Source organism: Trachypithecus francoisi, unplaced genomic scaffold, assembly GCF_009764315.1.
Source record: "Trachypithecus francoisi isolate TF-2019V2 unplaced genomic scaffold, Tfra_2.0 Lachesis_group3, whole genome shotgun sequence".
In the NCBI taxonomy this organism is placed as follows: Eukaryota; Metazoa; Chordata; class Mammalia; order Primates; family Cercopithecidae; genus Trachypithecus; species Trachypithecus francoisi.
Genome location: NW_022681468.1, coordinates 40,941,685 through 40,955,500, shown reverse-complemented (window position 1 = coordinate 40,955,500; position 13,816 = coordinate 40,941,685). Strand labels below are relative to the sequence as shown.

Genomic DNA, 13,816 nt, shown 5'->3' with positions numbered 1-13,816 from the left:
GCCTGAGCCACCATACCTGGCTTATTCTTGTTATAATTTTCTTAATCACAAAAGATATATCTTTTGTTAGATTTATTTCTTGGTGCAATATTTTGAAGCTTTTGAAAATACTACCTTTTTCTAATTGTATTTTTTAACTGATTATTGCTGATACCTAGAAATGCAATTGGTCTTTGCATATTTATGTTTAACCATCTTGTTAAACTCTTATGTTAATTCCAGCAATTCGTTTATGTATTTTTTTGGGTGTCTGTGAGACCATCATCATCTGTCAATAATGACAAGGTTATTTTTGTTTGTTTCTTCTTTTTAATATACTTTTTTTTTTCCTACTTTTCCTACACGGGTCAATACCTTCAGAACATTGTTAAGCAGAAGCATTAATAGCTGAGTCATCCATTCTTGATTTTAGAAGAAAATGATTCTAACATTTCACTATTAAGTGATATTTGCTGGTGATGTGTCAGTCAGTGGCTTTATTAGGTTAACAAGATTTCTATGCCTAATTTTCAAGGTTTTTATCATCCCTACCTCATTAGGTTTAGAGCAAGACTTTGGTAACAACGGAGAGAATTTGGAGTCATGCTCTCAGCTGATACACAGAGTTTCCTTCCATAAGGTCTGGGAACCTGTGCAGAATGTGACATGTAAACCCTTGAGCAGCCATAATTTTTTTCAAGTATCACACGTCTCAGTTTCCAGTGGGATCTTTTCAACTTTCATGGTCTCAGCATCCTATTTATCAGTGGAAAGAATCAGGGAAAGGGAAGGAGCACTGAGTTCATTCAACCATGACCATATTCCAAAAAGATCCCAGGTAACCCAAAGCTTGTCCGGCTCAGTGTGCTTCATTCCTGAGGCACCTGGGGAAATATGCTAGCCACTTGGCCAATTTGAGCTCGACTTTCCTCCTCATAAAATTATATTCCCTTCTAAGCACAGCTGCAAAAAGAAAAACATAAAAGATAAAAAAGAAAAAGTATATTCCCACTACAGCCAAGTTGAGGAATGGAATGATTTCCTTACATATATGTTTCATGTATATTCTAACTTCACTATGATGAAAATGGCTACAATGGACATCTGTGTTTCATAACACTTGTCCAAAGATTGAGTCCTTGGAACAGTTCGGTTTTTAAATAATTTTTGTATAAGTAATATAGTCACATGGCTCAAAATTCAGAAGGTGCAAAAGGTATATGTGATAAATTTTTCTCTTATCAATTCCTCTCCACAGAAGCAATCAATATTACAAGTTTGTTGTATATTCTTCCAAAGATAGAGTATGCATATACAGGCCAAAATTTATTTGTATACCCATTCTTTTTTGGTCCTCCTTTTCCCAAATGGTAGTACAGAAAAATGGGACTTGACAGTTCCACTGGTAATGGAGTCCATAGGCAAAGCCTAAATGCTGTCCTGATACTGCAGAGTCTAGTCAAATCCTGTGCAACACACCGCTTTTTGTAGCCAAACAACTTGAAGTTTTACATCCCATGTTACATAAAAAATTGGAAATTTCCAGATATTCTTGTGGTATAGATAATTTATCTGGTTGAATGAAGATGGTGGAAACTTATCTGATTTCTTTCTGACAGTTTGGTTGCAAATCTGGGGCAATTTAATTTAAAGACAGGCATGATTGTTGACATTTTTATACAAACTGAACGTCAGCTATAGTAAACTTCCACAAGAGACCTCATTCTATATACTGTTTGACTCCCTACTTTTTTATGTAGTGTTTATGAACATTTTAAAGCTCTCAAGACATACTGCCAAATTGCTTTCCTTTCAGCCATACATTTTGGTATCTGAAAACTTGCTGTGCAGCAGCACCATGGCAGGTTCTGGGCACTGCATTAGTGAGCGGTGTTGTCATGGTCCCTGCCATGTGTGGAGCTAATGGTCCAGTCTGCCAGAGGGACCTGTTCACCAGATAGCCACACTGTATGCACAGGGGTGTGTGTGTGTCTGTGTGTCTGTGTCTGTGAACATGGTGAGTGTTAGAGGGGCAAAGCGCAGGGCAATGAGAGTAGAACAGGAGTCTCAACCTTATCCAGTGACTGTACACTTTCTGATTGTCAATATTATAAGTATTCAAACCATACTGATTGAAACCTGGCTGGGCATAACTTGGCGGCCGAGCCAGCACCTCTGAGCAGGGCACTGGACAGGCTGAGCTTCCTGCCACCTGACTGGGAAACTCTGTCTGAAGCTCAGCGGTTTCCAGATCTCCAATTTCAAGTCAGTAAGTGGTACACCTTGGCTGGCAGGTGGCCCCCTTTATGTTATATAGCTTTCCAAAGCGTTCCACTGTGGAATCCGCTGTCATCTACCTTACTGGTACCAATTATGAGACCAAAAGCAGGTAATACAAATGTTAAATACCTAATGATTTAGCTTCTGAGAAAGGTGTTAATTCCTCATTCTACATGTAATCTTTAAAAGAATTCTCTGGGCCACTTTATTAAACATAAATTGTTGTTGGTAAGTTATGAAATCATGCCAATGTAGCTTTTAGAACTCTGAAAATCAATCAGAATTAACATACTGTTAGGGCCCTTCAAACTTATCCCTGATTTTAGGCATAGTATCAGCAGGGCATGGTGGCTTGCCCTTGTCATCCCAGCACTTCAGGGGGCTGAGGCAAGAGGATCACTTGAGCTGGGGAGTTTGAGACCAGCCTGGGCAAAATGATGAGACTTCCATCTCTGCAAAAAAATTTAAAAATTAGTCATGTGTGGTGGTGCATGCCTTTAGTCTCAGCTACTCTGCAGGCTGAAGCATGAGGATCACTTGAGCCCAAGAGGTCAGTCAAAGCTGCAGTAAGCCATGATCGTGCCACTGTACTCTAGCCTGGGCAACAGGGTGAGACCCTGTCTCTAAAAAAAAAATAATAAAAGTTAAAAAGGCATAGTATCTTATTTCAGGTTTCAGTTAACAGATAGGACTGGAGACCCTTAAAATGTGCCAAGTCATGAAGAATTGTAAGCACAATAAAAACCTGGTGGACTCAAGTGTTTTGTCTGTTTCCTTTTACCTTCCCTGCTGTGAAAGTAAATCTCTTGAGTAAATCCTAGATTTCAAAGTTTCAATTTGACAATGACAGTGCTGCTGCTTCTTTTTTTTTTTTTTGGAGGTGGAATCTCACTCTGTCAGCCAGGCTGGAGTGCAGTGGAGTGATCCTGGCTCACTGCAACCTCCGCCTCCTGGATTCAAGCGATTCTCCTGCCTCAGCCTCCCGAGTAGCTAGGATTACAGGCCACCACGCCCAGCTAATTTTTGTATTTTTAGTAGAGACGGGGTTTCATCATGTTGGCCAGGCTGGTCTCAAGCTCTTGACCTCAGGTGATCTGCCTGCCTCGGGCTTCCAAAGTGCTGGGATTACAGGTGTGAGCCACTGAGCCCAGCCATTGCTGCGTTTTAAAAGATAGGTGTTTCCATGGCCAGAAAATTATCTACTAACTAATCTTTGCCAATTATTAGAAAAGTTTATTTCTGTCTTCCATTATACTTACTCATTAGTTTCAAAAATTAGCCAAAAATAATTCCCTTTGAACATAAGTCATTGCTGTTACATGATTGCCACAATAGCAGCAATGCATTTCTTAGAGGTTTTTTTAAATGGAAAATCACATTTTAAATCTATCTGAAATGTAGTTTCAGGATTAAAAATTGTATGTGTGCGTGTGTGTGTGTGTCAAGATTATTAGATTCCAAATACACTTTCCTGTGAATAAAGACCTACATGACTTTAAAATAGAATAAATTCTGTCGAAATCAGAGCTACCTGAGGAAATGAAAATAAAGGTAGAAAAGAGTTTTCCTTTGAGAAGAAGGTGGTGGAGAACTGGCCAACCACAACTGCAGGCGCTCGCCTTGGGCTGTTTCCCATTCAGAAGGTCCCTCCCCCTCTCCTGGCCTCCCCTCCCCCAGAGTCTAATCAAAGGATTAGCCTACAGGTTTGGAAACAACAGCCGCTTGAGTTGAAGGCTTTTTACCCCCTTCTTGTGATTAAATGCAGGAACTAGAACAGTCTTTGGCTAGCTGGACTCAGAACTTGAAAGAACTTCAAACTATGAAGGCAGACTTAACCCGGCACGTTCTCGTGGAGGACGTGATGGTTTTGAAGGAGCAAATAGAGCATTTGCACAGACAATGGGAGGACCTCTGCTTAAGGGTAAGTCAGCTCACTGCAGGGCACGGCTGTTTGGGAGTGGATTGAAATGTCTCTGAAGGCCAGACAAAGTAGAAAGGAGCTTAATTTCATTGAACCGGAGGCCCTTTTCAGTGGGACCCTTGGCCTGGCCGCTGCTCCTTTAGAAGGCAGCAACATGGTTTAACAGATTTGACCCTTTTGTTTCTCCAGCGCTAAATGCTAGAACTTTGCACGCTTTTAATGAGCTTTTTTAAAAGTCACTTTAGGTGGAGACAGAAATTGCAATTCTGGTCAGATGTGTAGACCGCTCTCTGGCTTGTGTAGGTGGCAAGTCTTAATCAGTGTATCAGAAGCAGGACCCAGTGAAGAGGTCCTTTACTGGGGAGTCTCTTCTGGGCCTAACAGCAGGAGTCTATACTTAATGCCCAGCAAGCATGGGAGCATTTCATATGAGTACTCTGCGTTCACAGGCAATCTGATGTTTATTTCAAGTAGCTGGTTTCTAAAATTCTCTAAGAGAAGTGATCAACTGCTGTGTTGTCTCAATGGATCACTTTGACTTATTGAGAATGGGATTGTGTTAATAGAGTATTATATGGTATAGGCTTGTGACAGGATCAGGATTGAATTAAGGGATTCAAATAGTCTTAAAGATCTTTGTTTTAAGAACATAGAATTCTAGCGAAAATAAATTCCTTAATTTCATTTTTGTGAATTAAGAGATGTATTTAAAAAGTTGAAATTCAGACACGTTCTCCTTCTTGATTTTAGTATTTAATATTCACAATGTACCCTAATTTTAAATGTTCTTTTAGAACTTTTCAAATTTTATATAAAAGAAAATATTTAGAATATATGAAAAGTGTTCTGAAAGTTAAGGTAGACAGGAAGACTGGGGCCCAGATGTTCCTAATTGTTACTATTATGAAATCAATCAGGATGACACTGTGCAAAATGCCAGGATTTTTAAAAGATAAACAGATGCCCTGAGGAATGGAAACACAACACTTGTTTTTCTAGGATAGTTTTTCAAGCCTTTTTAACACGTTTGGCTGGGTAGGATATATAAGCATTCAGTATTTTCTCCTCCCAAAAGAGCAGAGGTTTCTTTATACACAGCAGGAAAATCTCAGAGAATTCAACCTTGGTTTCCTGGTCCATATAGTGGGGTGTCAAAACTTGACCAAATAGCCACCCCCTTTGAACTCTAAGATTCTGAAGATTCTTAAAACCTGGGAATACTTTTGTACATCTAGTAAGGCTGATTTGCATTGTTTAAATTTATATTTAGTGAAATTTAAACCTTTAAGGAGGAGGACCCTTAGCTGATGTCAGTTTAGGGGCTACTTATGCGTAATGGGGCATTGGGTATTTTGGGGTCAGCCTGCTTGCTGCAGACCAGCTGTTGGCGATATATCCATGGTTTCCATCCAAAATCCAGTGCTTAGCAGGAAAGTGGGTTAAATGAGTGATGTACATTGTTTTTGGTTTTACTTTGTTTTGAAGCATAACAATAGGACATTTAAATGGCTGTAGTTTTCCTGGTCCATTTGCATTATAAATGTTTGATTTACATTCTATCTGGATTAATAGTTTTTAAATAGGACATTGTCCTTCTGTTGGTATAAGGATTTGATTCGTTGTTAAAAGGGCAAGGATTTGGGTTATATCTTCACCTAGCCTTTCCTGTTTTTTTTGTTTTTTTTTTTGAGACGGAGTCTCGCTCTGCCGCCCAGGCTGGAGTGCAGTGGCCGGATCTCGGCTCACTGCAAGCTCCGCCTCCCGGGTTCACGCCATTCTCCTGCCTCAGCCTCCCGAGTAGCTGGGACTACAGGCGCCCGCCACCACGCCCGGCTAGTTTTTTGTATTTTTTAGTAGAGACGGGGTTTCACCGTGTTAGCCAGGATGGTCTCGATCTCCTGACCTCGTGATCCACCCGTCTCGGCCTCCCAAAGTGCTGGGATTACAGGCTTGAGCCACCGCGCCCGGCTAGCCTTTCCTGTTTTTAATTTTTTTTTTTTTTTTTTTTTTTTTTTTTTGAGACGGAGTCGCGCCCTGTCGCCCAGGCTGGAGTGCAGTGGCCGGATCTCAGCTCACTGCAAGCTCCGCCTCCCGGGTTTACGCCATTCTCCTGCCTCAGCCTCCCGAGTAGCTGGGACTACAGGCGCCCGCCATGTCGCCCGGCTAGTTTTTTTGTTTTTTTTTTTAGTAGAGACGGGGTTTCACCGTGTTAGCCAGGATGCTCTCTATCTCCTGACCTCGTGATCCACCCGTCTCAGCCTCCCAAAGTGCTGGGATTACAGGCTTGAGCCACTGCGCCCTGCCCCTGTTTTTAATTTTTAATGTAACTTGATAGTAACACACGAGTATTGGGTAAAACAGTCCTTCCAATCAGCTACATTTCAGGTACCGTATTTGTTATTTTTTATGGCATTTATCACAGGTGTAAGAAACTTCTGTTGATGCGAAACCCTAGGTTTTTAAGAGGCAAAACCAGACAAGGGTGAGTGTAGAGAGCTACTGATTAAAATGAATGAAACTCAGTCTTTTTGATGTGAGGGAGAGAAGGGGGTGCTTTCCTTCCTGGCTATACTCAACTGCCAAATGTATTTTCATTTGCAGGTGGCTATACGTAAACAGGAGATTGAAGACAGACTCAATACATGGATTGTATTCAATGAAAAAAATAAAGAGTTGTGTGCCTGGCTGGTGCAGATGGAAAACAAAGTTCTACAGACAGCAGACATTAGTATTGAAGAAATGATTGAAAAGTTACAGAAGGTACGGGAGGATACCCAGGTGGATGTAGTTCTGACTACTGTGGAATTGTCGGCCCTCCTCACGCCTAGGCCCAAACAGGTGCAGGGTTACGGGTGCTTCCAGTAGCATAAATTTTAGAAATTTGAAGGGACTTCACTATTTTTGATCCTTTTGAGAGAGCAGTTGGAAGAGAGAAGGTTCCGGAGAGATGGGAGTGTGAGACCATTGTCAGTGGGCATGGTACTGAGGGGAGTTGCTTTCTCTCCATTAGGAAGTTTGGCCAGGGAAGGGGCTTACCCATCAGCTGATACCCCAAGTGAGTTAGAGTTTCTCTAGTTGTTATTAAGAAGCTCCCATTGGCCAGGCGCAGTGGCTCATTCCTGTAATCCTAGCACTTTGGGAGGCCGAGGCGGGTGGATCACCTGAGGTTAAGAGTTCGAGACCAGCTTGGCTGACATGGTGAAACCTCATCTCTACTAAAAATACAAAAATTAGCCTGGTGTGGTGGTGGGCGCCTGTAATCCCAGCTACTTGGGTGGCTGAGGCAGGAGGATTGCTTGAACCTGGGAGGTGGAGGTTGCAGTGAGCCGAGATGGTGCCATTGCACACCAGCCTGGGCAACAGAGTAAAAATTCCATCTCAAAAAAAAAAAAAAAAAGCAGCAGCAGCAGCTCCCCTTGCCCAAGGGGAGAGGCCAAAAGCAGTGAGGCTCATAATTTTGAAATGGTCACTGATCTCTACAGGGAAAAGTAATAACATTCTTGCTGCAGTCACCCAAAACACCACTCAGTCAACCCTCTAGAAAACTGTAAACGATAGCAGCCTAATTAGTTATGCTCAGTTGTCCTCAGTTCCCAAGTAGGTTAAAAGAAATCTGTGAGAGGAAACAGAGCTTTTGAAATAGGTAACTGTTAAAAACAAAGTAATTATTGCCTTACGTATTTTGCGTTTGCCTGATGCTCGTTGCCTGACTTTTTAGCTACTCACTGAAAAGTTAGCTTCATTAGAAGGTATGAGGTTTTGAGACAGTGTCTCACTGTGCTCCCACCTCAGCCACCGGAGTAGCTGGGACTGCAGACATGTGCCAGCATACCTGGCTAGTTTTTTCAGAAGTGGGGTCTTGCTATGTTGCACAGGCTAGTCTTGAACTCCTGGACTCGAGTGATCCTCTTGCCTCGACCTCCCAAACTGCTGGGATTATTGGTATGAGCCATTATACCTGGCCAATTTTTTTTTTTTTTTTAAATTTCAAGAGGCAATTCTCTGTATGTTTTTGGCTGGAGAAGAAATGAATTTGGGGTAATTACCCAGGCTTTATGTTTTGGTGCCTTTGCCAGGACTGCATGGAAGAAATAAACTTGTTTAGTGAAAACAAGTTACAGTTAAAGCAGATGGGTGACCAGCTGATCAAGGCCAGCAACAAATCGAGAGCAGCTGAGATCGATGACAAGCTCAACAAAATTAACGATCGTTGGCAACATCTTTTTGATGTCATCGGATCAAGGTAAGAGATGGGCTAAAAATGATTCTTACTCTCCAGGAACAGTAATTACTTTACAGATCTAGTAAACTGAGCCCAGCCTTCCTCTAAGATGATCCAGCAATTTTGAAAGTTTACAGATTAAGGCAAAGTTTGATTAAAATGAGTGGAAATTCTTTCCATGTTATAAAAAAAACTATATGCTAGTATATACCACCTTAATATTTTTTCTTTCGCTTACAACTTCACATGCATTAGTTTTAAATAAGGGTTGGAAACTTGTTTGGAAAGGGATCCTTGGGAGGGGGTATTGTTTAGAAATTCTGACTCTGTGTTAGCCTTTATGTGTCCCCACAGTGGAGCCATGCCTGTTGGTCCTGCCTCAGTATGGCAAATCAGGCAGGTGAGGGCACAGGCCTGGTTTCTGGAGGCTGGGAGCCCATGACTGCCCCGCCACCCGCACTCAAGGCAGGGGCAGGAGTCTAAGTGCGTGGGCTCAGAGTGCCAGGTCTCCCATGGGTGTCTTGTCCTAAGATGTGGATTTGGACACAGCCAAGTCCTAAATCAAAGGGCCACAAATCAAAGCTATGTTGGCCAGTGCAATCTTACCAGAAATGGTGCTGATAATTTTATCTCTCCCCACAAAATGATGGTGATGCCCAAAGTTCTTTTTTTTTTTTTTTTTTTTTTTTTTTGAGGCGGAGTCTCGCTCTGTCGCCCGGACTGGAGTGCAGTGGCCGGATCTCAGCTCACTGCAAGCTCCGCCTCCCGGGTTTACGCCATTCTCCTGCCTCAGCCTCCCGAGTAGCTGGGACTACAGGCGCCCGCCACCTCGCCCGGCTAATTTTTTGTATTTTTAGTAGAGACGGGGTTTCACCGTGTTAGCCAGGATGGTCTCGATCTCCTGACCTCGTGATCCGCCCATCTCGGCCTCCCAAAGTGCTGGGATTACAGGCAAAGTTCTTAAATGTCTTCAAATTCCCTCTCTAAAGACAAACCCCAAGTGGATGCCTATTCAGTGGCCACCTGGCATACGGAGAACAGTCACTTGGCCTTGGGACTGCTTGTGCAGCTGTGCTTCCACTGGCCACCCAGGTCCTTTCCATAGCAGTATACTCAGATGTTTTGAACAACACATAGAATTAGGAATATACAGGAGAACCTGTAAGGTGAATAAAGAATTGGGGGGTGATGAAAGTAAGACACTCTTAATAATTTGGCATCTTCTTTACCTCATTGTTTACTGGAAACCACAAGTGAACCTGAGTCAGTCAACAGAGGCACCAGGCTAAATAAGTTGTGTCAGTTACGTTAGTGGGAGTAGGTATCTGAGCAGCTGTAAAACCAAGTGGTTTGAGAGCTCAGACCCCATCTTCCTGGGATCAGGAAGATCCTTACAGAGGGGCTGCATTCCCAGATGGTCCTGAATGAGGGATTGCGGTTACTGGTGGCAGAGAGAGAGACACATATGTTGAGAGCAAACAGGTATAGAATAGAGCAGTGTCAAAGCCATTCAGGAAGTGAAGAGAAGCCCCATTGGCCCCAAATGTAGGAGATGAGCTAGAAAGATGGGCTGGGGCTAAATCTTAGAAGACTTTAAATCTCAGCTAAGTATTGGCCTTCTGAAAAAATATCTGAGTCATGCCTGGTTCCTTAGCAGTGGAGGGTTTGCTGAAGACAAATATTAGGGGGATTTGGCTGGCAACGTAGACTGGCCCAAATTCAACATCTCTCCACAGCCAATTGGGGGAAGCGAAAAAACCTACAGAAATGCCTGGTGGAAACCTAAGTAAGAATTAAGAGTACAAGTTTTGAACCATTCCTGACTTTCTCACTTATTCACTGTGAAAACTTGAGTATGTGATTTAACCTTTCTAGGCCTCAGTTTCTAAGTCTGTAAAATGGGTCTAATTGGCTTAACATCAGAGGCCGCTGGTGCTGTCTGCTGTGAGGATATATGTCATGCCTTTGGTATAGGGCCAGCACAGCACATGTGAGCCAGCATTTATGGAGTGGTTGTTTTAATTACTTTTCCATGAGAAGACTCTGAAGTCGTGTGTGTGTTGAGTGGAAGATGATTCTGTCGGTGACCTCTAGTGATGAGAGGTCTTTCCCCAGTGAGGCCTGCAACTGGACTACCTCGTTCTCAGAGCTTAGAATAGTGCATCAGATGTTTGTTGAAATGAATGTTTCAGTGCATTCGTTAAGAATAAGATCATTTCTGTGGGATAAATTGTGTCTTTGTGGTTGCCTTTTAAGCATAAGTCTTCTCGAGCCCTTGGCACTAGTCGAGGGTATGATGGCATCACATCCATTCATGGGTCATACAGGATCAAGATCTAGCTAATGTTTCTCGAAGGTTAGAGTGACAGTCCATTTTTAATCATTCATGCTCTGCTTATATCACTTTGGAGTTTAACAGGCTGTTTGCTTTCCTCGCTCACTCTTTGCCTGTCTTCAGCCAGCCTTTTGGTGGGAAAGAGATAAAACAGTGGGTAAAATTTTATTGATCTTTTTGGAAAGCACAGCTGGGGGAAAAGGAGTTGAAATAATAGCAAATATGTTGTCAGCTGCCTATGTTCTTAGCAATATGCCTTTTGTGTATGATTTCACTTAAACTTCACTGTGATTCTGGAAAGTAGATACCATTGTCCCATTTTACACACTAAGAAGGAAACTGAGGACTGAAGCTAAGCAACTTACCCATAGTTACATAGCCAGCATGTGACATAACCAGGATTTCAACTCGGGCAGTTTCACCTCCCTGACAGCCCAGACCCTCTCATTTGAAACACTGAAATGAGCAGTACATGCTCAGTGCCTAATCCCTTCAGCACTGAGGAATTTGGGAGGGAATCATTTTTCTTATTTTAAAGCAAGGGCCAGGCTGAGACAGACAGCTAGAATCTAAGAAGCTCTTAGCTGAGTTTATTGTTCCGGTGAATCTGTGGGTTGAGGCAACAAACTTGGACCTGTCATAATCAGCCTTACATAGAATCAGCCTTATATAGAATCCCTGATGCTGACTTCACCCTGGGCGTTGTACAGAGGAAGGGAATGGTTGGAAGCACAGGCTGCAAACTTTACATTTGAACAGTGGCGACAAGAACCTGCTCTGCAGGGTGCCCTGCTGGCTTCATTTGCCCACAGGATCCAGGACACCATGCAGCGTCTTCCATCCTACCCACAGTATTCTGCTGCTTTGGCCCTGTGGCGGGGAACAGCATCTCTTGTTAAAAATAAGATTGGCCAGGCGTAGTGGCTCACGCCTGTAATCCCTGCACTTTGGGAGGCCGAAGCAGGTGGATTACCTGCAGTCAGGAGTTTGAGACCAGCCTGGTGAACATGGTGAAACCCCGTCTCTACCAAAACTACAAAAAATTGCTGGGCACGGTGGCACGCACCTGTAGTCCCAGCTACTCAGGAGGCTGAGGCAGGAGAATCACTTGAACCTGGGAGGCGGAGGTTGCAGTGAGCCAAGATCGCGCCACTGCCCTCCAGCCTGGGTGACAGAGCAAGACTCTGTCTCAAAAAAAAAAAAAAAAAGATTGGAAGGCAATCCTATGTAGGTACCCGGCCTCGTTACTGCAAGATCTTAACTACAAAACTAACTTCAGAATGGTTTTAGAAGACTAAGGTTTAGAATGGTTTTCAGAAGTCCAAGGCCTCAATAAATCAGGTTTAATTCACTAGAGGAAAAAATGGGATTTAGGATAGGCTTCCTTAAAAACCACATTAGATTTCTGATCATTTCGGGTGGTAGACCCCATTGTTGGATAGATAGGAGAGGAAACCAACACTGCTTATTTTTTAAGTGCCAGTTTCCTCACATAGATTATTTCATTTTAATTCTTAAAACAACACTGCAAAGTCAGTGTGATTCTTCATTTTACAGAGAGGGAAACTGCAGCTCAGAGAAGGTCAGTAATTTAGCCAAGGACAGTGGGAATTCTGCCCGGGTTAGAAACATGCACATAAGATTACATGGGCCCTGGTGTGGGTATAAAGAGGCCCATGACTGGCTGTCCCTCAGAGTTGCTCTGGGAGCTTTTAAAAGTTCTCATGGGCCCTTGGGCAGCTTCTCACAATGGTGACATCTACACTCTTATGAAACATGCAGATAATTTCAACAGAGGTCATTTAAAGCATTACATAGACTCCCTGATGCTGATTGTATATATGTTTGGTGATTGTAATTATGTAGAACCCAAGCTGACGACAAGAAATATTCCATGTTCATTTGTCAAATTAAATGAAGACTTAAACTTTTTTTTTAACTGTGCCTATTAGCCACTCTCCTCCCTCTTTTCTTCTTCTTCTTCTTTTTTTTTTTTTTTTTTTTTTTGAGACAAGGTCTGGCTGTATGACCCAGGCTGGAATACAGTGACACAATCACAGCTCACTGCAGCCTCGACCTCTCAGGCTCAAACAATTCTCCTGCCTCAGCCTCCCAGGTAGGTGGGACTACAAGCACACACCACTATGCCCAGATAATTTTTTGTTTTTGTTGTTTGTTTTTTGTAGAAATGGGGTTTCACCATATTGCCCAAGCTGCTCTTGAGCTCCTGGGCTCAAGTGATCCTCCCACCTCTGCCTCCCAAAGTGCTGGAATGACAGGCATGAGCCACTCGCACCCAGCCTTCGATAATGTCTTTGAAAAGTGATTCAGCAAAACTTCTGAATGCAGGACAGACAACTAAATTAAAGAAAGTGTCCTTCAGAACTGCCAATATGTGTGATCCTCTGTTTTGGAGGCATCTGGATTACCTAAGAACAGCTGAGATACAAATTGTTGGGTGACAGACAAAAAGATGCAGGGTTAACCTTCACAGCCACCACAGTCTGAAGCTCTGAGAAGACGGTCCTTGGATCTCATCCCCTCAATGGGACTGAGGCCAGAGAAGGAGTTGACCTGCCACCTGATCTCACCTATTCCTCCCCTTATTTTTAAAAACCCAATAGTTGAACTCCTTAAAAATTCATCTGCTTTTGTTTTCTAGAACTCCCTCCCCATTTCCTTAATGAAAACCCTGCTTGTCATATGAACCAGAGCTCTATAGACACAGGTGGGGCTGTGTCTTCAGTGAGTCCCTCTGGCAGGTTGCACATCTTGGTGAATCCTTTTAGAGACTTGGGATCAGGGTGAGGAACTCTTTTTAAAGGCTCTTTCTAGCAGCATGTGTGAATAATCTGATGAAAGCGTTCAGTGCCTGATACAGGTTGGACAGCGAAGTGGAAAGGCATACCCTCCGAGAAAGTTTACATTGGTTTTTCTCTTGGTTGGAATCATTTTAATGAAAGTTATTTTAATTTTCTTTTTGCTTATCTGTACTTTCTAAATGTTCATTATGGAAGATGTTTATAACATGTCATGAACAAATGTCATCAATTTTATGTTCTTTTTCCTGAATTTCTGA

At 42.7% G+C, this 13,816-nt stretch overlaps 1 protein-coding gene across 9 annotated transcripts in view; it reads left to right on the top strand.

Annotated features, from left to right (window-relative positions):
• Positions 1–13,816, top strand: part of SYNE2 (spectrin repeat containing nuclear envelope protein 2) — a 389,209-nt gene that overhangs the window by 343,026 nt on the left and 32,367 nt on the right. For all 9 annotated transcript variants that reach the window (XM_033187766.1, XM_033187774.1, XM_033187773.1 and 6 more), the window contains 3 exons: positions 4,025–4,180; positions 6,782–6,940; positions 8,257–8,423. In XM_033187766.1, the coding sequence (XP_033043657.1) occupies positions 4,025–4,180; positions 6,782–6,940; positions 8,257–8,423 (482 nt within the window). The remainder of the gene's footprint in view (positions 1–4,024; positions 4,181–6,781; positions 6,941–8,256; positions 8,424–13,816) is intronic.